The sequence below is a fragment of the Amphibalanus amphitrite genome, unplaced genomic scaffold (genome assembly GCF_019059575.1).
Source record: "Amphibalanus amphitrite isolate SeventyFive unplaced genomic scaffold, NRLGWU_Aamphi_draft 000205F_arrow, whole genome shotgun sequence".
NCBI classification, from domain to species: domain Eukaryota; kingdom Metazoa; phylum Arthropoda; class Thecostraca; order Balanomorpha; family Balanidae; genus Amphibalanus; species Amphibalanus amphitrite.
In genome coordinates this window covers 129,802-155,447 of record NW_024881700.1, presented here as the reverse complement: position 1 = coordinate 155,447, position 25,646 = coordinate 129,802, and the positions used below count along the sequence as shown (strand labels likewise).

At 50.1% G+C, this 25,646-nt stretch overlaps 1 protein-coding gene across 1 annotated transcript in view; it reads left to right on the top strand.

The window, feature by feature from the left end:
* The window catches only part of LOC122385021 (ryanodine receptor-like), an 84,765-nt gene that overhangs the window by 18,303 nt on the left and 40,816 nt on the right, over window positions 1-25,646 (top strand). The window contains exons 22-54 of the mRNA XM_043372969.1: window positions 3,525-3,663; window positions 4,046-4,182; window positions 4,550-4,770; window positions 4,930-5,020; window positions 5,251-5,391; window positions 5,701-5,864; window positions 6,203-6,371; window positions 6,684-6,821; window positions 7,894-8,065; window positions 9,293-9,419; window positions 9,872-10,079; window positions 10,362-10,480; window positions 10,727-10,837; window positions 11,418-11,520; window positions 12,591-12,650; window positions 13,565-13,700; window positions 13,925-14,006; window positions 14,286-14,449; window positions 14,768-14,954; window positions 15,281-15,473; window positions 15,834-16,097; window positions 16,294-16,422; window positions 16,685-16,843; window positions 17,190-17,293; window positions 17,495-17,624; window positions 20,424-20,536; window positions 20,885-20,978; window positions 21,589-21,761; window positions 22,167-22,257; window positions 22,543-22,722; window positions 22,981-23,057; window positions 24,658-24,812; window positions 25,143-25,285. Coding sequence (XP_043228904.1) covers window positions 3,525-3,663; window positions 4,046-4,182; window positions 4,550-4,770; window positions 4,930-5,020; window positions 5,251-5,391; window positions 5,701-5,864; window positions 6,203-6,371; window positions 6,684-6,821; window positions 7,894-8,065; window positions 9,293-9,419; window positions 9,872-10,079; window positions 10,362-10,480; window positions 10,727-10,837; window positions 11,418-11,520; window positions 12,591-12,650; window positions 13,565-13,700; window positions 13,925-14,006; window positions 14,286-14,449; window positions 14,768-14,954; window positions 15,281-15,473; window positions 15,834-16,097; window positions 16,294-16,422; window positions 16,685-16,843; window positions 17,190-17,293; window positions 17,495-17,624; window positions 20,424-20,536; window positions 20,885-20,978; window positions 21,589-21,761; window positions 22,167-22,257; window positions 22,543-22,722; window positions 22,981-23,057; window positions 24,658-24,812; window positions 25,143-25,285 — 4,674 coding nt within the window. The remainder of the gene's footprint in view (window positions 1-3,524; window positions 3,664-4,045; window positions 4,183-4,549; window positions 4,771-4,929; window positions 5,021-5,250; window positions 5,392-5,700; window positions 5,865-6,202; window positions 6,372-6,683; window positions 6,822-7,893; window positions 8,066-9,292; window positions 9,420-9,871; window positions 10,080-10,361; window positions 10,481-10,726; window positions 10,838-11,417; window positions 11,521-12,590; window positions 12,651-13,564; window positions 13,701-13,924; window positions 14,007-14,285; window positions 14,450-14,767; window positions 14,955-15,280; window positions 15,474-15,833; window positions 16,098-16,293; window positions 16,423-16,684; window positions 16,844-17,189; window positions 17,294-17,494; window positions 17,625-20,423; window positions 20,537-20,884; window positions 20,979-21,588; window positions 21,762-22,166; window positions 22,258-22,542; window positions 22,723-22,980; window positions 23,058-24,657; window positions 24,813-25,142; window positions 25,286-25,646) is intronic.

Sequence of the window (25,646 nt, the reverse complement as noted above, 5' to 3'; positions counted from 1 at the left end):
CAACGCTGGCTGTTCGGGAACGCGGCGGCCCCGTTCTGCACCCAGTACGTCATGAGAGAGCACGCGAAGAAAAACGAAGAACAGTACCCGATCGCCTCCCGAGTGATCTTGGACAACGTATATATGGATGATGCATTGGCGTCATTTACAGACGAAGATATCGCTTTGGAAGCGCAGCGCGAACTCAATGAACTCATGCAAGGTGCCGGAATGACGATGAGAAAGTGGCTGACAAATAGCAAGTCCGTACTCAAAGCCATCCCAGAGGACCAGAGAGCACCTGGTGCCCACGTACACCTCCAACAGGACGAGCTACCTAGCGTCAAGACGCTGGGTGTTGTGTGGAATGCTGAGTCAGATGTGTTCTCCGTCAGTGTAGCGGACGATACACAACCGAACCAGATGTGCTCCAAACGATCATGTCTGAAGAAGCTCGCCTCAGTTTTCGATCCCCTCGGATTTTTGGTCCCATTTGTCATAGTCGCAAAGATTCTTTTTCAGTCAACATGGGATCTGAAGCTGACGTGGGATGAAGAGATCACCGGTCCAATACGGCGTCAGTGGATGAACTGGTGTAAAAGCCTCATGCACCTCAGTCTGGCGTGCATGCCAAGATGTTTGCACGACGCTGGACCCGGTAGTCCGGTGAAAGAAAGTCGACTTCACGTCTTCACGGATGCTTCAGAGAAAGCCTATGGAGCTGTGTGTTACATGGTCACGACGACGAAGAACCAGATTATTTCCAGACTTGTCATGGCAAAAGCAAGGGTAGCTCCGCGGAAGAAAACACAAACCATTCCCCGACTTGAGCTGATTGGCGCGGTTATGGGCCTTCGGCTGGCTAAAAAGACATGTAAAGCTCTGGAGATACCTCTGAAGAGCGTCACCTTTTGGACCGACTCAACGGACGTCCTGTGCTGGATAAGCAACGAAACCAGAAGGTTTAAGACTTTCGTGGCGAACCGTATTGCTGAGATCCGGAGCGACACGGATGCGTCCCAGTGGCGACACGTGCCTGGAGCATCCAATCCTGCTGACCTGGCATCCAGAGGGTGCACAGCGGACGTGCTGATGTCCGAAGCAGTGTGGTGGGAGGGCCCGGCCTTCCTTATCACTGGAGACTGGCCGCCCCAGCCAGTCCTCGCGAGAATGGACTTCGATAGTTCTGAGTTCTGTTCTGAGCGTCAGCAGCAAAAGACACTCGCCTCAAGCAGCTCAGTACCAGGCTCGCTGGATCGATTGCGCCCAGAACGATATTCCAGCTGGACAAGACTGGTCAGAGTGACAGCATGGATCCAAAGATTCATTCAAATTCTGAGAGAAAGGGTGAAAAAAGGAAAGGATCGGCACAAGTTCGAAGCAGAAAAACAGTGCAGGCCGAAGAAGAACAACAGAAAACGTGGAGGACAAAGCAGCCTTTCCAGCATGTTCGAGCTGACTGTTGAAGAAGTGACCGCAGCTGAAGTATTTTGGGTGCGTTTAGCACAGACAGATGCTTTCGAGGATGAACGTCGCTGGCTCGAAATCCACAGGAACGAAGAAACCACGCAAGGGCGCGCTAAGAAGCGGCGAGATGGAAGAGGAAAAGAAAGCCGCCTACAAAGATTGAACCCGTTCATAGACGAAAATGGTCTCATACGAGTGGGAGGCAGGATAGGCCATGCAGATCTACCGTACAACGCAAGACATCCCTACGTTCTCCCGAAGAGGCATGCAGTGTCTGCGCTCATCGTGCGACATATCCACGATAAGTTCGACCACGAGCTCGGGGTAGAACACAATCTGGCCGAGCTGAGGCAGACATTTTGGTTGGTCAGCGCAAGAGAAGAAATCAAGAGATGCATTCGGACGTGTCCTGAGTGCAAACGAAGGCGCGAGAAGACTGGAGCGCAAATAATGGCCCCGATAAAGGAAGAGCAGCTGAAGCCGACGTACAGAGCATTTTCCCACTGCGGTGTAGACTTCGCTGGGCCAGTGGAAACAAAAAACGAAAGAGGAAGAGTGAAGACAAAGCGATACATCTGTCTTTTCACCTGCTTTCAAACTAGAGCAGTGCACCTGGAAATGGCGTATGGTTTAGACACCGACTCGTTTTTGTGCACCTTGGACAGATTCACCTCAAGAAGGGGTGTTCCTGAGGACATCTGGAGTGACAATGGCCGGAACTTTGTCAGTGCCGAAAAAGAGCTGAGGAAAACGTCAGATGCTCTGGACAGGCGTAAAATCCACAAGCAAGGAGTCACGAGAGGTATCCGCTGGCACTTCAACCCTCCCGCTGCGCCTCATTTTGGAGGAGTTTATGAATCCCTCATCAAGTCCGTGAAACGTGCTATGTACAGCACTCTGCGGACCACAAGCATCACCGATGAAGAGCTACAGTCCGCCTTATGTCGCGCTGAGGCTCTTCTGAACTCGCGTCCGCTGACTCCGCTGTCAGCAGACCCGACTGATCAGCCGCCTCTGACTCCTGCACACTTCTTGGTGGGACATATTCAGCTGCAAGCGGATACCGGGCTCGAGGGCGCGAGAGGTCACTTGAAGAGGTGGCGTCTGGTTCAACAGTTGGTCGCAGCGTTTTGGAAAAGATGGCAACGAGAATATGTGCTTTCGCTACAAGCTCGTACAAAGTGGAGGACGTCCCATGAAGACCTGGCAGTAGGGGACGTGGTACTGATGGCAGAGTCATCGGTCACCAGGGGTCAGTGGCCGCTGGCCAGAGTGATCAAGGTGCACCCTGGAGCTGATGGACATGTGAGGGTGGTAGATGTCCAATGCAAAGGGAAGGTCTACACGAGACCCGTGGTGAAGCTGGTGCATCTAGAATCTGCCCCGGCGTAAGGCTGCCCGTGAAACGGACGGCTTAAACATACTGTTGCGTCGACACTATCGAACTGCAAGGCGGTGTGGTCGAGTGAACTTGCAAGTTGCAACTGTGCCTATTCATTGTGTATATTGACCTTCATGGTGCAGAAGGTCAAGGTGGGGGAGAATGTTTACGAGTATTTAGCGGTACTCTTGCCTCTATAGCGCGAGCCGTCCTCCGCAAGAAAAAAGACTTAAGCCAAAAATAAGGGAAGTCGAAGATGAGGAGGAAATGGGGAACTTGGAATGAAATGTTGTGAATTAAGTGTGAATCAAAGGACCGAAGAATATAAAGCTAAGATTTTGCATTTATGATTCATGATTGATGTAAGATTTGTGAGACCTACTACCGTAAGATCAATGACTAAGTTAAATGATTAAATATACACAACGCGAGACTATATTATCACGAAACCAGTAGGTATAGTTGAAAGGAAAAGAGATTTTTTAGTAACTGATGTGGATGCTCTCTCCCACAATGAATGATGTGTGCACCATGCACCAAGTATACTGTTTTGCCAGAGTGGGCTAGTTTGATGATCGCTATAGGATTTGCCGATTTGTGTCATGCCGATGCCGATGCCGATCTGTGTCATTCTTGTGACCACCGTTTACCGGTATACGCCAGCTTTGTAACCACTGTTCTTTTATGTGGCGTGCAGGGAAAGAACGAGTCGCTGCGAGCTCGTGCCATCCTCCGCTCTCTGGTGCCGCTGTCTGACCTGGAGGGGGTGCTGAGCCTGCCGTTCACGCTGAGGGACGGAGAGGGAGAGGACGCCTCCAGCAGCGACATGCCGGCGGGTCAGTAAGGCCTCGAACGGTTGGAGGGTGTCTTGGGAGAAATACGGGAGTAACAGGAGATATTTTCGTGGGGGGAGGGTGAATATCAGAGCATCAGATACGCTTCTGAGAAAAAAATGATGTGAAAAAGTGGAGGTAGGAAAACGAAGAAGTGGAATTTAGGAAACCTGGGACTGGGGAACAGATATGGGACCGATCAACAGCTGATTCGTGATACAAATGCATGATATCATGTAGACAAGCAAGAACGGCTTAATTGAGATGAAGACCGAAGTAGGCACTGAGGACACATTCGAATAGAGGACAGGAAAGAAGTTGACTGGTCGGATTTGTCTCGTACCGTGTCATCATTACTAACTGGCGTCGTGCATTGCGCGTTCAGGTCTGATTCCGTCCCACAAGCAGTCAGTGGTTCTGTTCCTGGAGCGTGTGTACGGCATCGAGGACCGCGAGCTCTTCTTCCGACTGCTCGAGTTCGCCTTCCTGCCCGACCTGCGGGCCGCCACCGTTCTCGACAAGGTCAGTACTCAGTAGCCATGTGTAATTGTGTGTGTGACGGAAAAGATGGACTTATGATGTCTGTTGTAATCTGTAGCGCATGTTTTTTATCTTGCTTCCATGTTCACTTGTGATCCGGATCAGTGAATGCATAGTCTGCCATTTTGGGGTGAAGGTGGACTATATGAAAAACGGGACATTTTTTCTGTCCGTCCAGTTTAATAAAAGAGACAATCGTCTTTTGAAGAACGTTCTGTTTACATTCGCCGATGTGCGAATTTAATCGTCATTTATATAACTGTAACTGCAGTCTGCATTCAAAATTATCCGTTTTCAACCTTGCATTTTTGCCCTTATTTCCCGTCTTCATTGAATGTCCACCCCTCAGAGTGACGGCGGCGAGTCAGACATGGGTCTGGCTCTGAACCGCTACATCGGTAACTCGATCCTGCCGCTGCTCATCAAACACTCGCGCTTCTACGCCGACGCCGACAACTACTCGAGTCTGCTGGACGCCACGCTGCATACCGTGTACCGGCTCAGCAAGAACAAGATCCTCACCAAGGGACAGCGAGAGGCCGTCTCCGACTTCCTGGTCACACTCACCAGGTGGGTGGGTGGTGTTCATTAAGGGAAGCGGCTGGCACACAAGGGGGTGGGGGATGGGATGAGACGGCATGGGATTTGAGATGGGATGCTGCTGCAATCCAGTGGCCCTGTTCATTGTATCTGTCCGAAAATACAATAACTGTTTGCTTTCGCTGCCAGGGAGCTGCATCCAGGAATGATGCTGAAGCTGCTGCGGAAGCTGACGGTGGACGTCTCCAACATCAACGAGTACACCACCGTCGCTCTCCGGGTGAGACTCGTCTGATGTCCCTCGAATATTCTCTTCTCGCTCCTCTTCTCATATCGATTGTCTTCTCAAAGACCTAGTGAGTTGTGAAATGTGAATCGGTGGCCACTTTCATCTCACTGCCGACCAAAGTTATTATCCGTATGTCCTCCATTTAGGGCTCGGGTGTCGGCAATTTAATCTACTTCACCATTCCACTCTGACCTGTGACCAATGTGTAACGTGTGCTTCAGCTTCTGACGCTGCACTACGACCGGTGCGGCCGCTACTACGGCTCTCCGAATGGCCAGGGATCCTACGGCTGTGCCAGTGAGGAGGAGAAGAGGCTCACCATGATACTGTTTTCAAACATCTTCGACTCGCTCGCTAAAATGGTATGTATGCTGTTCAATTTTGAGATAATCGGTGAGTGCCCAGTGGGCACTCACCGATTCTTATCTCGAGAGTGGGCACCATACGGCAGTGGGCACTGCCCACTGCCTTGTCAGTCTTGGTGTTTCCATTGGAGATGGATATTTAATATTGTAGTGCTTCATCATAGCAACATTTTTTATTGTCTCATGCTAATCATTCAGCGCCAGATCCTCCTCAACACTACCTATACCTGCTCGCGATTTCTCCCGTGTGCATTATTTTCCGTTGCTGCCGTATGTGTTAACAGCTTGGTGCCTCTCTGCACACAGGAGTACGACCCTGACCTGTTCGGTAACGCTCTGCCGTGTCTGACGGCCATCGGCTGCGCGCTGCCGCCCGACTACTCGCTGACCACGGGCTATGAGGACGAGCTGTTCCGACAGAGCACGAGAACGGACGCCAAGTACATCCCGCAGCCCATCGACACCAGCAGGTGGGTCGATCAATTATTTGTTGCTCTTCTCTGGACCGAGGAGGTCCAGCGTAGGTAAAGTGATGACGCATAATATATTTGTTGATAGAAGGTGCACTAGTCTGGATCTGGAGGACGTCTTTGTAGTTCAGCGTTTTATATGCTCGTGCGGTATTTCTGACGCATTCATTACGAGAAGACTAACGTTTTGTCTCTTATTGGGCAATGATTACCATCTTAGTACCATACACTTTTTTAGCTGCCATGATCGGCTGATCGCCGTTAATCTGTTCCGGCTTTGTCGCAGCATTATTATTTTTTTTTTGCCGGCTCTGACGAACTCCATTCGCCGTCCACAGCGTGGCGCTGACCAAGGAGATGGTGGACGTGATCCAAAAGTTCAGCGACCACTACCACGACGCCTGGGCCTCGCGGAAGCTGGAGAACGGCTGGTTCTACGGCGAGGAGTACAACCGCGAGGAGAGGACGCACCCCCGCCTGAAGCCGCCCTACATGCTCTCCGAATATGTGAGCACAGAACGATTAGCGAAGGACGAAGCGCGTAATTAAGGAATGCTGAATTTGTTGTAGGACATTGTAACACGGTGGTCCAACTCTGTCCTGGGATGCCCTCAGACGAAATGTATTCCTAACAGGGGACCCACGATTTATTTTTGTGTTATTAACAAAAAAAAAGCAATGCCCCTGTTCAATGTAGGACCAAGAGTTTACTACTCGTTTCTATCTGTACTAGGCTCTAGTGCCCTGTCGTTTCATAGCTTGACGCTGACGTGTTGTTTCGTACATCATACGCTAACCTGCCGTGTCTGTGCTCCCCAGGAGCGGGAGCGGTACCGGGAGCCGGTGCGCCAGGCGCTCACCGCCCTGCTGGCCCTCGGCTGGACCGTCGAGTACGGAGAGGCCGACACACTGAGTCCCAAGGGATCCATCCGACGCAGCTCGTCGCGACAGGATGTGGTGAGAAACGTGGTGCTGTTTGAGTCTGACGAGGGTTATGGCTTGGGCGTGCCAACACATCAAACATTGATTTGGACCTGGATTACTGATTAGCGAAATAGCCATTGGACATGAAACGTATTCTCTAAATAATGACTTGCAGATAGCAGCCTAATCGTAACGTTATTACGGAGCGAGCGAAGCGAGCGTAGTCTTTCCTTAGATTAACGGAAATTTCTGAGTATGAGCGGCCGGCCGGCCGGCCGGCCGTGGTCACGCTTTTGCGAGGCTTATATCTCAGCAACCACTTGACCGATTTACATGCGGTAATTTTTGTAGGGTAACTTCATTCCTTCTACCAAGTATTGGACTATTCCCGATGCATGTGGGTGACCCCTTATGCACGTGCCACGTGCAAAACGAAGGGGTGTCACTTTTGCAATTGTTGCAATATCTCGGTAACTACTTGACCGATTGCGCTGAAAGTTGGCATGTAGGTAGGCACCCACTAGGCACTGCATATCCATGTGCCAGAGTTGGGGTGCTGCTGCACGTGCGCACGTGCAGGGGTCGTTTCCAGATCTCGAGAACGGCTGGACCGATGGCGCTCAAATTTGGTACATGGTTAGGGACCGGTTAGTAGGCTGCCGTGCAAAAGTCAGTTGGGACCCATTTTGCTCGTGCGCACGTGCAGGGTGCCGCTTCCAGATCTCGAGAACGGCTGGGCCGATTGTGCTCAAATTTGGCACATCGCTAGAGACCGGTTAGTAGGGTGCCGTGCACAAGTCAGCTGGAGGTACCCCCTCGAAATTTCGCACGTGCAAGGCTCACCCTCTCGCTCGCTCCGTTAGTCGCCCCAAAAGGCGCTATACTGGTTGGCAGAATGGCAGAATATGGCCTCCTAAGGAAGACAGCTACATTAAATTGGTCTTCGCCCGACTGAAGTATAATCCATGTGCTGTCTGCAACCCGGTCAGTTGGTTTCCACTGTCATAGATGGCGCTTCTCTATCCGTCCCTCGTCTCTGATATCGGCCAGCGCTCGTCTCCCGTCTCCCTTCTCCCACCTGACGCTCTCGTCTCTCCGTCTCCAGCCACCGATCGCCGACTCGAGCAGTGGCGGCGGTCCGGCCAACTACAACCCCCAGCCGGTGGACATGACCAACCTGACTCTGAGCAGAGAAATGCAGAACATGGCTGAACGACTCGCCGAGAACGCCCACGACATCTGGGCCAAGAAGACCAAACACGAACTAGAGGCGTCCGGTGGGTCCACTGCTTACCTAATGGGGTGCATAGTTTCGCCCTTGAAACCGCTATTGCGACTTTGAAGGTCATTCGTTGTTTTCTATTATTATGGAGTGAGGTTGTAATCGCTTACCTATGGAAACATTTTGTGTGCTGCGAGCACCAACCAGTTTTACTTTCTTATGAATTACAAAACAAAGTGGTGAATCTTATCATGGTGACGCTTATCGAATAATTAACTGTGTTGTGGTAGTCTTTGTCAGTCTTTGATCGTCTTAACCCTAGAACGCCTAGGGGGGGGGGTGTATCAACCCCCCCCCTGAGGTTTTTTCGAAGTGCACGCTAAACGGCTTGTCGCAGCGGGCTGAAATTTTCAATACCCTCTGGAGCAACCTTTGCGCATCTTTTGCCGAAAAAAATTGATCGGGTCATGTCAGGTCACGGAGTTATGACGTCATAAGAGGTACAGCCTCCGGCCGGATTTTCACAAACTGAGTGCCAACGCCCGAGGTTTCCTGCCGGTGGTACGGACATCGGTTGATGGATCGTGATGAAACTTCCCATGCATGTTGGGGCAAGTATTGGCTATCATATGGTATAAGAAATTTGACCGGGTCAGGTCAGGTCACGGAGCTATGACGTCACAAGAGGAACAGCGTCCGGTACTATTTTTGAAAAGCGCCCGAACCACTATTTTGCTAATTCTTGTCACCTCAATGGGAATATGCAGCAATATTAGCTTCTATAGGGAGCAAATGGACCTCCCAAATCCAAAAATACAATCAGATTTCAAAAATTTAAATTTTGATTTTTCGAATTTCTGCCGCCGACTGTGACCTTGCCGACTTCCGGCGCTCCCAACGCGCCATTTTTAGAGCTAGGGAAACGAAATACATACCAAACGATAGAGAATTGATCAAGGAACACGATAGTGAAGGTTTCAAGTCGATATCTCCCACCGTTTTGCCGCAATCGCCGCCGAAAGTTGAAAAAAGTCTATTTTTCCGAAAATTTGACCTTTGACCGGTCAAAAGTAGGTCAAATGTTGACCTAGGACCAAAAAATATACCACCAATCGCGAGATCTCGTTGAGAGCAATCCGTTGGTTTTTTCCGCTAAGCTCTACGACCTTCCGTTTCGAAACGCCAGGGGGGGGGGTCGTAACAACCCCCCCCCCTGGTCGTTCGTGTTATGAGAAATGGCCTGGTCGTGCGAGGGTTAAGTGAGTTTCCATCTCGTTTTCAGCGGGAGCCAGCGCCCACCCTCAGATGGTGCCCTACGACCTGCTCACTGACAAGGAGAAGCGCAAGGACCGAGAGCGGTGCCAGGAGCTGCTCAAGTACCTCCAGTTCCAGGGCTACAAGCTGGCCAGGTCAGTCGGGGGCAAAACAACTTTGGCATGACGCTCTCGACATCCGTGCAGTCGGACTTTTGCACTCTCAAGATATCGTGCCCATTTTCAAAACATCCGCCCGGTTGGGATGTTCTGTCACTTGAGCGGCCATTGGCTATCTATAGCATTTGGTCGACTTTTAACGTCCGATGTCGACCTCTAAAAATAATAATTCTTTCTAATGTCCGTCATGTTCGACGTTACGTTCGTTTCGACGCTCGTTTTTAACGAACGTCATCAGTAACGTTCTAACGTACTGATGTAATTAAAATCCAGTGAAAACTTCTAGCGTCCCTGATACATCTCACTACGGCACCTAACGTCTGTTGGCGACCTCTCGCATCGTCGCTTTTGACATCTTACGCCCGTTAGCATTCTCACCATCCGTCAGCCTCTCCCACTGTCCACTGACGTCCCCCCGTCCGCCGCAGGGCCCGCACCTCCCGCTCGGACAGCGAGAGCCAGGAGAAGGCCGCCGCGGCCGCCACCGAGCGCCGCTTCGCCTACAGCCTACTGGAGAAGCTGCAGCAGTACCTGGGCAGTGCGGCGCTCAACATGAAGGTGCTGGTGCCCAGTCAGAACCTCGGCCACCGCGTCAGCTTCAAACGGCCGTCCAGGGACGTCAAGTTCTTCTTCAAGGTGCGTTCGGCTAGCTCGACAGGTAGTTTGTCTATCCAACGGATCATGCTAATATATCTGATCCTCCCGGCAGTGTGACATGTGTGTAAATGTAAAAGTCAAGACTGTTTACGATAGAGCCGTGTTTTTTTACCTCATCCCTAAACCGGATATTTTGACACTGTAAGCAGCCTTTAGTCAGTCATTTTTTTTTTGTATAGTCTGGTCCGATGTCGGTCTCAATCGTCAAGAGCCTACCCGCTGGCCCCTGCCTGACGCCGCTGCTCCCTCTGCCTCTCACAGGTGGTACTGCCACTGATGGAGAAGTACTTCAGCACCAACAGGAGCTACTTTATCGCCGTGCCGACCGTCACCAATATGGTCGGAGCGGCCAGTCTCAAGGAGAAGGAGATGGTCGCCAAGTGAGTCACTACAACCTCGGCAAACCTCCCTTTTATTTCCGAAATTTAAATTCCACGAAACGTTTTTAATACGCTGCTTTTTACACAATATGTGTACAACCCGTCCGCTTCAAAATTCTTTAGGCCAGATCGCAACACAAGTCCAAGCTGTTTTAGGCTCTGTCACTAACCGCTGACCGACGGCGCTGCCAGCCGCTGACCCATGCTGTTGCCGGCCACTGACCATTTGCCAATTCTCTTCGACAGCGTGTTCTGCAAGCTGGCCCACCTGCTCCGGATGAAGATGTCGTCGTTCAGTAGCGACACCAGACTGGCCGTCCGATGTCTGACCGTCCTGGTGCGAGCCGTCGACGCCAGGTCAGTGATCGCTCCGCCGGTACCTCGTGCAGCCGTCTCCTCGTTCACTGATGTTCGCTGATGGGTGGCTATGACGATGTACACCATACTTTCTGAGCATTTTAATCGATAGATTCTTCGTTGTTCATTGTGAAGTACCTTCCTAGCCAATTTAAGATTGGAAAAATGATTCGATAAGCACGCACATTGTCATTTGTACAGCCCACCGCTAAAGTAATGTAGGGTTTTACCAATCTCAACGGTTGGCTTTGACTGGCGATTGTTTAATGCGGAGTGATCGGAAAGAAGATGTCAATAGCTAAAGCTGCAGCTGCAAGGGTGACGATACATATAAGCTACATTCAAAGTTTCATTGTAGTCTGGCTAATCGTTCCTAAGCTTCAGAAGCAGAACATACCCATGACTGAAACCCCACATTACTTCTGCTGTGGACTGTACATCTATTTATGCCGCACTTCTTTCAAAACAGTTAGATGCGTTCTTAGCGTCTCATTCATAATACAGTCACTTCGCGTGTATAGCCATCGGAAATCTCACACGGTACCGTACTGAGCGCCGAGTTTTGTGCCCTTCCCTTTAGGTCACTGGCCAAACAGTGTCCCGAGTTTGTCCGCACCTCGATGCTGACCTTCTTTAACCACGCTGCTGAAGATGTGGGCACCACCGTACAGCACCTTCAGGAGGTAGGTGCGGCATGAGCCGATTTTATTTCTCTGCCATTCTGTCCGTCCCCATCTCCATCATGGATCATGCCCATCCCCGGCCTGCACCCTAGTTAAATCCACCAGCCCTTTATTCCATTTCCTAACCCTATCTGGCTCCTTGGCCCCGTTCCATTTCTGTTCCGTTACCACCTGCCCGGAGTGACCCGGCCTGGTACCGCCCGAGTTACCAGTCCTTGATAACATCAAACCACCGCTCTAAGCCCTCTTTCAGTACCGTGACCTCATATAAACCTCAAACACCGCTAGGACCGGCCGCCTGTTAGTGGTCGCACTGCTCTAAGAGAGAGGGTCCTGCCGACATAGTGCTCCAACATTTTGTCATAGAATTCAGCGGAGAGTGTGGTGACTTGCATCTGCCTTTGCTTGGAGATCTTTACTTAGATTGTTCTACATTATAATGGCATACTTCATCCGATTGCGGAATGTGGAGCACTTAGCGCGATGTGGTTAAATGAATAATCACCCTGTAACTGTAGCTGATTTAGTACCTGTGATGACGTCCATTAATATCATCCGGTGTTTTTAGGTGGCTGGATTCTTACCAAAAACGACGGTATTGCTTTTGAACAGATTGACAGCTTGCTGCTGTGGTGGTTCAATGCTCTCTAACTCTTGTACATAAACATCGCTCACTTGTCTATACGCATCTGAGGTATGCTGTTTTACTTTTTTCACAAGAGCCTTTTTTACCTTTCCAACGATTTTCACTCCGCGCTCCGCAGCATTTCGGGGGCATAAGAACTCTCCACCTCTCCGGGCTGTCAAAACGCACTTTTTCCGGGATTCTCTACAGAGCTTGAAGGATCTTACATGTAAATAAATATAAAAGAGCATTTAAATACTCCCGTGGAAACTCCGCCGACATTGCCTCTCAAAACGTCGCGGATGGCACACGTCGGTGTCGGTTGCCGTAATGTTCCCTGCGCGTCACTGAGCTGACGCCATCAACGGGGTCTCATTAACGGCCACGACTAAGCCCTTGTCTGGTTGATCAAACCATAATCCTGTGTTTGGTTGATCGCACCCAGTGTCTGGTGAAGTGGGGACTGCTCAACATAAACGTTAGGGAACGAGGCGGAGTCATACAGGTAGTGTTGGAGCCGGCGGCGGCGGCGCCCCGTTCCGTCCCGCGCCAGTATCTACCAGCCCTCCCCCCACCCCTCCCCACCCGGCCGTATGCTTGGTCCCTAGTTTGGATTGGTGTTCAGTTTTCCCTTCCCTCGGTCATTCGGTGGAGTTAGCTGGTTTGATTCTCATTTTGCACCCTGAAAGGCCGAATAAAACCCACACATCCCATTGAGTAGGACAATGCAACCTGTATTACTTATATCTAGTGATTGCGCGTATGTGCACAAGCATGTGTGTTGACAGTTGACACTAAACATACCTATTTTTAACCGCACCATTCATTAGCTTTCCATTAACACTCATCAATTGCGTTGTGTCATTATCTCTGAGTGCACAGCTGCGTTTAACAATTCACAGTACCCTGCAATCTCGGGTCAGCTTTATTGGGCTATTGATTGCGATTAGCTTTTGCAATTTTCATCTTTTTTGAATCTGTTTGTCATTTGAATCTGTGTAAACGTACCGGAAGTATTTTTATTTTCAGTGCATTGCCGTATTTTATTTTTTTTATGCCACCTACTTGAATGTCAATTTTTTTTGCGTATTCGTAAGCTAAATCAAATTATGTGATTTTCGATGGAAATTTATGAAATGATTTTTCACAGGCCGGTGTACTTGTCCGGTGCAAGTACTACGGCCTCTGACGAGCCATTGTTGCCATTTTATTGTCATCTGCAACCTTCACACAGAAAATGAGCCCAAAGTTTGAAGCTGCATCATTGTTATGTATGTAGGAGGCAGTGCATTACTTACGATGTGTTCGCTAATTCGCTTCTAGTTTGCCAAGCTTACGTTTCCCATATTTCTGCCCAACCCTTCCGTGTCCGCTTTGCCACTGACCCATGTCCGCGCCCTTGGCTCCGCTGGCTCTCAGGAGAAGTACAGCTACATCCGCGGCACGCACCTGAAGACGTCGTCGTGCCTCAACTACGTGCAGCTGGTGCTGTTCCCGGTGCTGACCGCCTTCTTCGACCACCTGGTCGTCTGCGAGTACGGCACCGATCTGCTCCGTGAGTAAAACGACAGTGTGGCGGTACGGCACCGATCTGCTGTGTGGGTGAAACGGGACACTTTTCCAACTCCTCTCTTTTCGATGTCTTGCGCTAGCTGGACCGGAGTTAAAATGTTGTTTTGAAGGTGACTTGCTTTGTTCTAGTTATGTTCCATTGTATATGTATGGTTGCTTTATTTGTAGTTCTATCGTTTCACTCATCCACGCTGCGCCGTGTTACAGTGGATGAGATTCAGGTGGCCTGCTACAAGCTGTTCCACGGCCTCTACCAGCTGGGAACAGACCCAAACCTCTCAAACCAGAGGTCAGTGCCTACTCGGCCTAAGGATCAGTTCACAGGCCTAAGGATCAGTTCACAGTGCTCTGCGTAACTTCGCGTAACCGAACTTGGTGGAAGACTTATGTAGTCTGGAGTCAGTGTGCAGCACTCACCACATGATATTTCATGTCAGCACGAGAAATGATCGGATTTTTGCCATATCTTGCACCGGCTTAGAATGTCAAAGTTGTTCTGTTTCCAAACCGGCAGTGTCGACTTGTCAAAGCATACGGAATTTCACTGTTTGTACCTATCCGTATGCAGGAAGTTCATCAAGGCGGAGCTGGACCGCCACCGCCCCTCGCTGGGCACCTGTCTGGGCGCTTTCGCCGCCTGCTTCCCCGTGGCCTTCCTGGAGCCCGACCTTAACAAATACAACCAGTACTCGATCCACGGACGGCTGCAAGAAAGGTCGCTCGAGGCGCAGGGTAAGGTCGTAAGGTCATAGGAGGAGCGGCGATGGGAGCTCAGCTGGCTGGCTGGGAGGAGTGCTAATGCGCGAACGGTGCAGCAGAGATTATTGCAAATGGGACATACCTCAAATGGATTTACGAAAATTTGATATTTTCTTCGATACGCGAAATGCCAATAAGAGAAATGTCAAATGAGACAATAGGTTTTACTCAAAACCAGTGACTGTCCTGCTCCCTTCTTACAGAAGTGACAGCCTGCCTGACCTGTGTTGCCCCGGTCCACTTTCAAATGTAATGGCCCGTCTGACCTGTTCTGCCCTTCCCCCGTTACAGAGGTGATGGCCCGTCTGGAGGCGGCCGTTCCGACCCTGGAGGAGATCCTGAAGATGGTGGAAAAGTTCGCCGAGAGCGGTGGCAAGTACGACGAGGCGCGCCACATCGTCGACTCGCTGCTGCCCATGCTGTGCGCATACCTGCCGTTCTGGTGGTCGCAGGGACCGGACAACGCCGGCGAGGGAGAGTAAGTACCGGGTACTGGGTACTGGGTACTGGGTACAAGGTACTGGGCACTGGGAATCCGGGGGGCCGGGACCGGATAACGCCGGCGAGGGAGAGTAAGTGCTGAGTACTGAATAGTGAAAACAGTGGTAGGAGTGTTGAGTTGACGTCGTTGAAGGGGAGTGGATACTAACTAGGTGCGTTTGCTTGGAGTGCCTACCAGGCAGGGGCGGACAACGAAATAAGTAATAAATGGGCACGGGGCTACTGCCAAATGCAGTTACTTTAGGATAAATGCCTCATGTACCAGTAGCTGCTGAATGACAGCATCCCTGTCCGCCTCTTCAGAACCCAGAGCACGACCCGCGTCACGGACGGCCACATGAACCAGCTGCTGAAGAACATCCTGCACCTCATCAAGTCCAACATCGGCAGCGCCGAGGCGCCGTGGATGACGCGTATCGCCGGCTACGCGCAGCAGATTATCGTCAGCTGCTCACCGGATCTGCTCTACGACCCGTACCTGCCGCTCGCTGAAAAGGTGAGCTAGTCCCAGTCTGCGGAGAGGATGAAGTGAAACAAGGTGAGACAAAAACTGAGATAAGCTACATGACATGTTTTTTCATAATGCTGAAAATGAACCAATGAGCCGTTTTGGTTCGGAGCAGGGTTACTCGAGACCGGAGGAGATAATATGAAACGGCGTTGCTATCTATATGTTGTCACAGCTGTTCAGTGTTTTAAAAATCACTTTATTTCCACGAGGTCAGGTGAAGATACACTGCAATGACAGAGGATGACCCAGTGCAGTATCCGACAATGTATACTGTAACAGACTCGCCGCCGAACAGAGAAGCCGGACCCAATACAAAATCTGACAGTGTATACGTATCTCGGACAGGTTCGCCGTCGGACGGAGGCCATGTACCACAAGGAGGAGAACCTGCGTGGCTTCCTGAAGAGCACCACCGAGGACACGTCTCAGGTGGAGGGCCAGCTGCAGGAGATGTGGTACCTGCTCGTCAGAGACATATACGCCTTCTATCCGCTGCTCATAAAGTACGTGGACCTGCAGCGCTCCCACTGGCTCAAGGACTGCGTCCCAGAGGCCGAGGACCTCTACAACCATGTGGCCGTCATCTTCGAGATCTGGTCAAAGTCACAGGTGAGGAATTTTTTACTCTTACTTACTCTCGTCAATAGCTATCCAACTTTCCAAGAGGGTGGCCACCGCGCCGGCGCTCTCGAGAGGGCCTGAAAATCACGTATGCTAGAGATGAAAGTGAAAACATCATTACCTTTTCACATGAGCTTTGTACGGTCAACCATCACCTCCTTGACGCTCTTTGTCGCTCTTTCAGTACTTTACCCGCGAGGAGACCAACTTCATCTCCCAGAACGAGATCGACAACATGACTCTGATCCGTCCGACGACGACGGCGCGCCGCACCACGGCAGCCGTCTCGGAGCCGTCCGCCGGCCGCGGGAAGGTATGAACGAGGTCTTCAGGGCACGACCCCACGTAGTCAGTAACCCATCGCTGGTACAAATAGGGTAAAAGTGAGCTCATTTAATCTTGATTGACTTAGAAACAAAGGAGGCTGATAACGAAAAAAAATGAATACGTTGAATCCTGTATTTAATATGTTTTGGTGAAGTAGCTAATCGTTTTATTTACTCGGTTCACTTAAGTAATTGAACTGGATTAAAGTGAGCATGCTTTACTACACATTCCTACACCTGGGTCCACAGAAAAAGAAGAAGCGCGGCGACAAGAAGAAGAGCAAGGACAAGGACGTGGCGTCCAGTCTGATGGTGGCCTGTCTGAAGCGTCTGCTGCCGGTGGGACTGAACCTGTTCGCCGGACGTGAACAGGAGATGGTTCAGCACGCCAAGGACCGCTACCTCAAGGTAGGGAGACACATGGGACGCAATTTAATGCGCATAGGTACATGTTTTAGGTTACTAGATTGAAGATTCTAATCGACAGGATGCGCCGACACATTATTACGGCATGGGCTCAAGCTATTAATGGCTCGCGTCGCTATGCTAGGGCATTTATTCAGCGTAGTCTGCTAAGCCGGCATGGACTCATTGAAGCCATATCCATCATCAATAGTATGTTGTTCATTTTGACAAATGTTGTACATTGAATACAGATAAGAATTTGATATTGTTTTTCATTAAACTGAACATCATCAGTAGTTGGAGCCACCGTATGGTTTGTCCGGCTGACTCCTATACATTTCCTTTACAGGGTATCGCCGAGTACGAGATCATCGAGACAACCAAGGCCGAGCTGACCATGCCGGACAGACTCGACCCGACCGACTCCAAGTCCTGGCAGCATCACCTCTACAGGTGAGATATTGGGAGATCACGGGTTATACCACGAGCTACCACCTAATGGGAAATGTCAAACACCTGGCACCAAATGATCTGTCCTTTCTACCTCAATTACTCTGTTAAGAATCGTACGGAAAGGTCAAATTTGGCATCTTTAAACTTCTACAGGCCATTATAACCTGACCCGCACTGACCCTGCTCTTCCCTTCCCCACAGTAAGCTGGGCGGCGGCGCTCGCAAGGCCATCACCGAGTCGGACAAGACCATCTCGGAGAAGGCGCCCACCGTTCAGGACATCGTTCAGCGTATTGTCGACATGGCCAAGGTTCTCTACGGCCTGCACATGGTACGTCCCAGCACGTCCGCCCGTGCGGAGTTCTGTGCGGAGTTCCGTATGTAATCAGACAGTCGTACGGTGCTCTGTTTGCCCGTCAGACGCTTTATACGGAGGTATGTATGTCCGACAGACATCCGCACGTGCGTCCGTGCGCTAGTCGCTACGAAGCTGTACGTTTTTAGGTCTGTTGGACGTACATACGGACGTGCTGATTCACATGCTGGCCCAGTCGTTTGTCCAATGCGGACAGCTCTTGCTGCCGTATAAATGACAGAACCGCAACCTTTTCAATTGGTAAATGTTTCGGTTAATTTTGTTAGAGTTTATAGCAGCCACATCGAGATCAGTGCTGTATAATGTATATAGTTAGATACTGCTATTGCTTTAGCCGCACATTTACTTAGATTAATATTATTATGGTATTACGTTTTCATAATGCTATTGTCTTGTTTTTGTTCCACATTTTAGTCGATGGTGATACGATTTGATAGTACCGACACAGAGCAATTCTTGCTGAAACATTCATTTTCTAGTCTAGCATTCACTTGCCCCTTTCTCCACACTACCCAGTTTCCTGTCACGCAGGATGTCATCTTCTCATCCTTTCCATCCTGTGCCCTTTAATCCTTGCCTTTAAAATCATTCACGTTTTAAAAATGGACAACACTGCGCTAACAGAACCACACAGCGCATACGAGGTCACAGCTGTGTCTCTGTTCTCTATTCTATCACTCGGTTCATGTGTCGCAGTGTGCCAGCCTATGGGGTGGCTTGTCCCGACGTCTTTGTGTCTCTCTGTTTATATTTGTGCGTAGTTGGGTCGCGTCACGATTTGTTATAACTAATCACACATCATCGTGTATGCCGAGGACTGACGTCGGCTTCCGTGTTCGTTCTTTGTTGTTGTGTGCCTCATTCGGCACTTATGCCTGCCCATAACTCAACCCAACCCGAGTCTCATTATGATTTGCTGTCATACTTGGTCTCTGCCTGTCCCAGCTAGACCACTACATACTGTATGGGCTATATGGACCAGACATCACTCGGATGTCTCTGCCTCCCAGACAGCTGCACATACAAAAATTGTGTGCGCTTGGCCTATCGGTCTCAGCTGCTCTGTATGTTCAGAGACTCACGCTCTCTTTGCCTGCTGCTGCCGCTGTTTAACGTGTGGCTTACAGCCTCCGCTCGCAGCGAAGCTTGAAGGGCTGCCGTGAGGCATATTTCGATCCACGACCTATGATAAAAGTGTTACGCTCCAACATTTTAGAGTGATGTGTATAAAAAACGAAACGATAGTTGCAGAATCGATGATCATTCGTTAACTAGTGACGTTTCCAGCTGAAGCCGCAATTACTTGTCAGTGAAATTGTGGTCAGCATTTTTCCAAGACCTATTTATTTGCGTAAACAAATCAAGCACGGTGTGTGTGAAGTATGTGCGTTGTGCACGGTGTATGTTTTTTTTTTGCGCGTTTTCGGCCGCTTCTTTTGGTAGATTCAGGTTTTTATTGTTTTTTTGCTTTAATCAATTTGTTAAATTTCTTTATCATCTCAATATCTTTGATTATATAGTCGGCCCTTTTGAGAGATATCGAATCAAGATGCTAGAAATGAGACATGCTTATAGTGTCCGGGTCGAGTGATCGGCGGCATACAAGTAAACTGCGGCCATTTCTCGTGGAGCTTGGCGGCTGTGTTCCGGCTGTATGTTCTAACTCTAAATCACGACGTTGTGCGCATACGCTCCCAAGCTAAAGCACGTCGGTCCGTACTCTCCCGATGTTCCTGCTCTAAAGAACGATGGCCCGCGCCGTCCTGATCACCTCGCTATGACCATCCGCCTGCGGCCGTTCTCCAGTCCGTCCGTTCGTCGTCCGTCGTCCGTCCGTTCACCCAGCTGTGTGCGAATGATCCGGCGTCGCGCGGGGTCCCTCTCCGCTGCACGGGTTCTCTCCGGTCAGCGCGGCTGACGCCGTCCACGCGCGCTGTGTCGCCCGCAGATTGACCATCCTCAGCTGAGCCGACAGCAGGTGCTTCGATCCGTGCTCAGCGTGCAGCGAAAGCGTGCCGTCATTCAGTGCTTCCGACAGGCGTCGCTGCATCAGATGACCAGGTCAGGGGCGCGGCGACGCGGCTGGGTGCAGAGCCGAGCTCTGGCCTCCATCGGATAGAGATAGAAATAGAGGAGCGCGCTCACCCACCCCGCTGGGTAGAGGTCCTAGGTTCACAGAGGGGCCGGCCAGGTCCCGAGTCTGCCACCGTGACCTAGACAACATCTGCTACTGCTGCCGATGCCGCTACCGCTCCCTCGGACATACATAAATTACCGGTCCCACTGATCACAAAATATCGTTACAAAGCGTAACGAAAGAGATTTGCCTTCTTACTAACCAAGTTTAACGAGAAACGTTTTGCATGACAGCCTGCCTCGAGAATCTAACACCTTCAGTGGCTACTTTTCGTGTGTCATTTTCATTCAACTTTGCTGATGTTGTATGCATGCTCCCATACCTTGCATCCCGTTATGTTTTGTTTTGCCTGTGTTGTTATCCTTAGCTGATAATAAAATAGCGTAACCATCAAAACCTGATCATCATTTATGTTCACCTACCCGCAGACTGCCCAAATCCAAACTTTTATTTCACCTCCATCCCTAGTCTGAGTCACCAATCACCCACCCTCACCACCACAGACACCCTCCCCCTCCCTCCCTGCCTGACCTAGCGCGTTACGGAGTGATACCCGCCCTAGCTGACCCAGCCCTCCCCACTACACCCTCCCCGACTCTTTCTCGGCCCTGTTATAGGCCTTCACCAAGGCGTCCGGCAAACAGACAGAGTGGAAGAAAATGATGAGCACTCCGCGCAAGATGGCCGTCCTCAAGTGTTTGCGCAGCACGCCGATGTACAATGTGGCTAGGTACCGAGAGAGCCGGTGTTTGCTGGAGTCAGAGTGGATTTAGACGGTGAAATGCTCCTCACATAAATACCAAATGATCATTCAATAAGAGGAGTTTGTCGATACGTTTTTCTGGTGCCAACCTAAAGGTCTCTGTCGTATGAAAATAAATCAGTAAGCTTGTTCCTATTTAGACTTAACTTGTTCTGAAATGGCATCCAGTAATCGATGTGAATCGCTTGTTGTTGTTGTTTTTTTTGTAGCACAAATCAATGCTTGATGAATCAATTTCTTCCATGCCTCCCTGCTGTCTCAACCCATCCCTACCACCAGTACCACTAATTGACGCTCCCCGTTTGCCGGCGACAGGCACCGTGCCGTAAACCTGTTCCTGCAGACCTACAGCAACGTGTGGCTCTCGGACGAGAACTCCGGCCAAGAAGTGCTCATCGAGGACCTGACGGTAAGACGGCGACCGGTATCGGTTCTTCCCTGTTATTGCCGCAGGGGTTATCTTTTCCCATCCCACTCGCTGGTGGGACGGTTCTAAATATGAGTTCGAAACATGATAATTGAATTGGATGGTGCAGCTGACTGCGTCTTTATTTTTTTCATGATAATCGCTCCCATAAATTTGTTCCGCCAAGTTCACCTGCTGTAAGCATTTGTGTGCCACTGTGCATACAAAATAACCACGACTACGATTAGCGAGAAGTTGCTCATCAACGGAATAGTGATGCAGCCAGAGTCCACGTTAATGTCAAGAATCCTGCGATGCCGTCCAATATTCACCGTCTCCTCACCATCCCCAGCGATTGTTAGAGATCACGAGACATTCACGGTTTCATAGCGGTTTCGCTCACCGTCTCCCTATCTTACCGCAGCAATCGTTCGAAGACAGCGAGCGTAACAAGAAGACGTTCACGAAATCCAGCGGTGAATGTCCAATATTCACTGTCTCCCTGTATTCTTACAGCAATCGTTCGAGGACAGCGAGCGTAACAAGAAGACGTAGACGTTCATGGTATTCAGCAGCGTATGTGCAATATTTACCGTCTCCCCGCCGTTCCCAGCAATCGTTCGAGGACAGCGAGCGTAACAAGAAGACCACCAAAGAAGAGGACGAGGAGGAGGCTCCTGACCCGGTCACCCAGCTGGTCACCATGTTCTCGCGCCAGGCGCAGATGGAGCAGGGGCCGCAGTGCGAGGACGCGCTCTACATGGACTACGCCGTCATCATGGCCAAGTGAGAGGGCTGCAGTGGGGCTGAGACGATAACCCGACCCTGGAAGGAAGAAGGGATGATGTAGGAGGCGCTCTTAGACGGTGTGGGTGTCGTTTCCTTGGATAAATGGCTGACGGGGCTTGAGATGTTTAGTTAGTCTGGGATTTGTGTGACATGATGTGACATATTATTCCTGCTATATTTTACAGTAGCATTTACTCATCACAATAGAATCCACGTCGTGATCGTCTAGCAAAATAATTATTTTCACGGTATTCTCATTTCCTTGGAAAAGGAGACATTACCTACTAGTTCTCGTAATACTCCTTACGTCGCCGGGCATTTCACCACCTTCCTGGCTCTTTCTTCAGTCTCCGTTCGTCCGCGGCTGCTAACCGATCTGCCCATCTCTGCCGCTGTTCCCAGATCCTGCGGCGAGGAGGAGGAAGAAGGGGGAGACGAGGAGGAGGGAGAGGAGGGAGCTGGTGACGAAGGCGACACTGCTGACGCCATGAACGTGAGTCGATGGGACGCTGCTCTTTCCTCGGGTGCCGATGGTAAAGAACGACGAGCTGGGAATCAGTAGGAAGCAGATCGTTTGAGTATAAGGAAAGGACGGTTCCATAATGACAGTATGTCCTATGAATGGGACGGTCTTACAGACCTGCTCACTGCTCAGTGTGCTTAGTGTCACATCGCATGCAGGACATCTTATACGATGTGCTTTCCGTAAACTCGTTGATAGGACTGAAGTCCCAAATTGCACCCTGTGACGCTGTGCCCTCGTCCTGTCGCCCCACAGGAGCAGGAGATCGAGAAGCAGAAGCTGCTGTTCTGTCAGGACCGGCTGTCCAGCCGCGGAGTGGCCGAGATGGTGCTCCTCAATATCTCCGCCAGCAAGGGCCAGCCCAGCGAGATGACTATGAAGTCGCTGGACCTCGGCATCTCCATACTACGCGGCGGAAACGTCGATGTGCAGATGGTGCGTATGGGCTGACCTGGGGGTGGTGACCTGACCTGGGCCGGACCGTAGGGGGGTGACATGACCGGGATGGTGATCTACCCGGTACCGGTTATGGTAGTGACCTAACAAGGGATTGATACTAAGCGCACTGACCTGACCCTGGACGATGGTCGCTCGCAAGACTGGTATTTGACGTGGGCTTAAAAATCCGTACCTTGTCAAACAATGGCTGCAGTTTCTCCCCATATTACCTCTAAACTATGCCCTTCCCGGCAGGCCATGCTGAACTACCTGAAGGAAAAGAAGGACTCGTCGTTCTTCGTGTCCATCTCTGGTCTGATGTCATCCTGCAGGTATGCGTTGACTGTCACCCTCCGTGCTCTTCAACCGCGTCTGCTTAGAATATAGTCTCTTCTCTACTTTTCTGTCCATCCTTTTTACTACGATAGGCAAACAACTTAATTAGTACTTTATAACAAATCTAGCGATTGCCGTAGCAATGCGTGGTGTAGCCCGTGTCTGGTCTGTGTAAATATATTATTTAGTTTATATTTTTGATGTGTTTCACTGAGTCTTTTGTCGTTTTGAATGTAATCCGCCGCGAGTTTCCCGAACTAATTATGTCCCATAATTTAACTCTAACATTTACCCTTCTTAACGATCATGGAATCATAACATACCTACTAAGAGTAAATATTTAGAGTTAATAGAATGCGTAGGTACCGCAATAGAACGATATCCGGATAACATTTTATTCTGTTTCTGCAGCGTTTTGGATCTGGATGCTCTTGAGCGTGCAAACAAACTCAGAGGGTTAGCTGAATCTTCGAAGTTGTATTGCACATTTGAATACATACATACACGCCCATCAGCACCGCCTACAGAGGCATGCCTCTCTGCTTCCTCTAGCTAGAACACACGGTTTACCCCATTAAACAAGAGAGCAACGAGGGACCTGTAGTGGCTGGTATACATAAATGTACAGGCTGCGCTGCTCTGTTTGCATTAAGATAAAAAGATGTACGTACATTTGCTGACTGTTATGCTTGTAACTCAGGCTTATTTTTACGTTAAACATGTGTTGCTTATTTATTTGCTCGTTACGCCCAAACATTTACTTAAAAATGAATAATAAAACCATTTCTTAGAGCAGAACAAAAAGAGCCTTTTCTGTTTACGTCGAGCACTTGCCTGCGTAACACAACTGAAGCAAGCGGCAGGGTAATGCGTACATAAGTCTTGATGATGGTTGAAATAAATAAGGAAGACAATTAAGATCCATGTTTAGGTTTGATAAGCGTGCTGTGACACATCCCCGTTGGATCGTCCCCGGTCGCCACCGCGGTGAACCTATCAAAGCATGACCACGGGCGATCTTGCCGTTCCAACTCGGCACAGACGCCTGCAGAGTCAGAATGGAGTGTTCCGAACCCCCACGTAGCGAATTTTGTTCTATAAAGCCGCTAGTTATTTGGGCATATATTTTCAGCCTTATGGATTAGCAGATCATGCTTTTGTGGACTACTGCTGCAATTTTGGTGAGGGTAGCTTATTGTTTTATTTAATTTTCTCCGATGATGCTGAGACTTTCCCTATTTTGCGCGATACGGTGAACCTCTTTGTTTTGAGCAGGCTTGAAATTCTCAATCATTTATGCCTTCTTTACATGTAAATTTTCTCTTCGAAGCTTTGTTTCGAGTTGAAGGTATTGGTGCTCAATTCAGGTTCATACATATGACCTGTGACATTCCATTGTCCCCCCGTCATGCACCTAAGTAGTTTTTGCCGTCTCGTTAGTCCTTTTACACAAGGTGGCTTCGATGTAATCGTCTTCATTACCACTGGCATTGACACTGCAACCTGCAACTATGACCGGCCGTGACCTCCGACCGTGGTCTCTTGCCATGACCTCTCTATGACCTCTGACGTGACGCCGTGACCTCCCGCCGGCAGCGTGCTCGACCTGGACGCGTTCGAGCGGAACACCAAGGCCGAGGGCCTGGGCGTCGGCTCAGAGGGCGCCGCTGGAGAGAAGAACATGCATGACGACGTGTTCACGTGCGCCGTATTCCGGTTCCTGCAGCTCACCTGCGAGGGCCACAACCTCGGTACGGAGTGAGGGCTTATGGGATTTATGATGGCACAATCTCGGTATGGAGCAGGAGGGGGAGTTTAACATGCTTCAACCTCGGTACGGGGCGGGGACGTGCATGTTTGATTCTTTCTTCTCCGTTTCCTGTTCTAGACTCTGAAGACGCACTCTGGCACCCTGTTGTCGTTGTAGCCTAAGCGATGGACATGACGTGTCCCAAGCTGAATAACTATCATCGATTCTTCCAAACTTCAGTATCTCTAGGTCCACTTTCCTTGTCGTTTGTTCGTTCTTGGCCTGTTATGTCTGTTTCCACTCAGGCATTTATTTTTGTCCTGCTCCGCAGACTGGCAGAATTACCTGCGCTCCCAGGCGGGTAACACCACCACGGTCAACCTGGTCATCTGCACGGTGGACTACCTACTGAGGCTGCAGGAATCCATTATGGACTTCTACTGGCACTACTCGTCCAAAGAGATCATTGACCAGGTCAGCGACCAGTCACAGGCTGCACATTTAATTGAGTTAGTCTCTGAGAGATCCAAGGGTGCTTCGGATACTTCAGTTATCCTCTGGATGATAAAACTGCTGTGAGGTGCAGATATTCATGTTAAGCCGCCCTATGTATAGATCCGTTAAAATATACTTGTTACAGGCAAAGTGAAAACTCGGGCATTTTGCAAAATGCCTAGGCAATTTGCAAAATGCCTGACCGGCCAGGCATTTTGCAAAATGCCTAGGCAGTTTGCAAACTGCCTGACCCACCAGGCATTTTGCAAACTGCCTGAAATATTTTCCCAGGCATTTTGCAAAATGCCTGACATCAAACTCGCACTTGCGACGATGTATA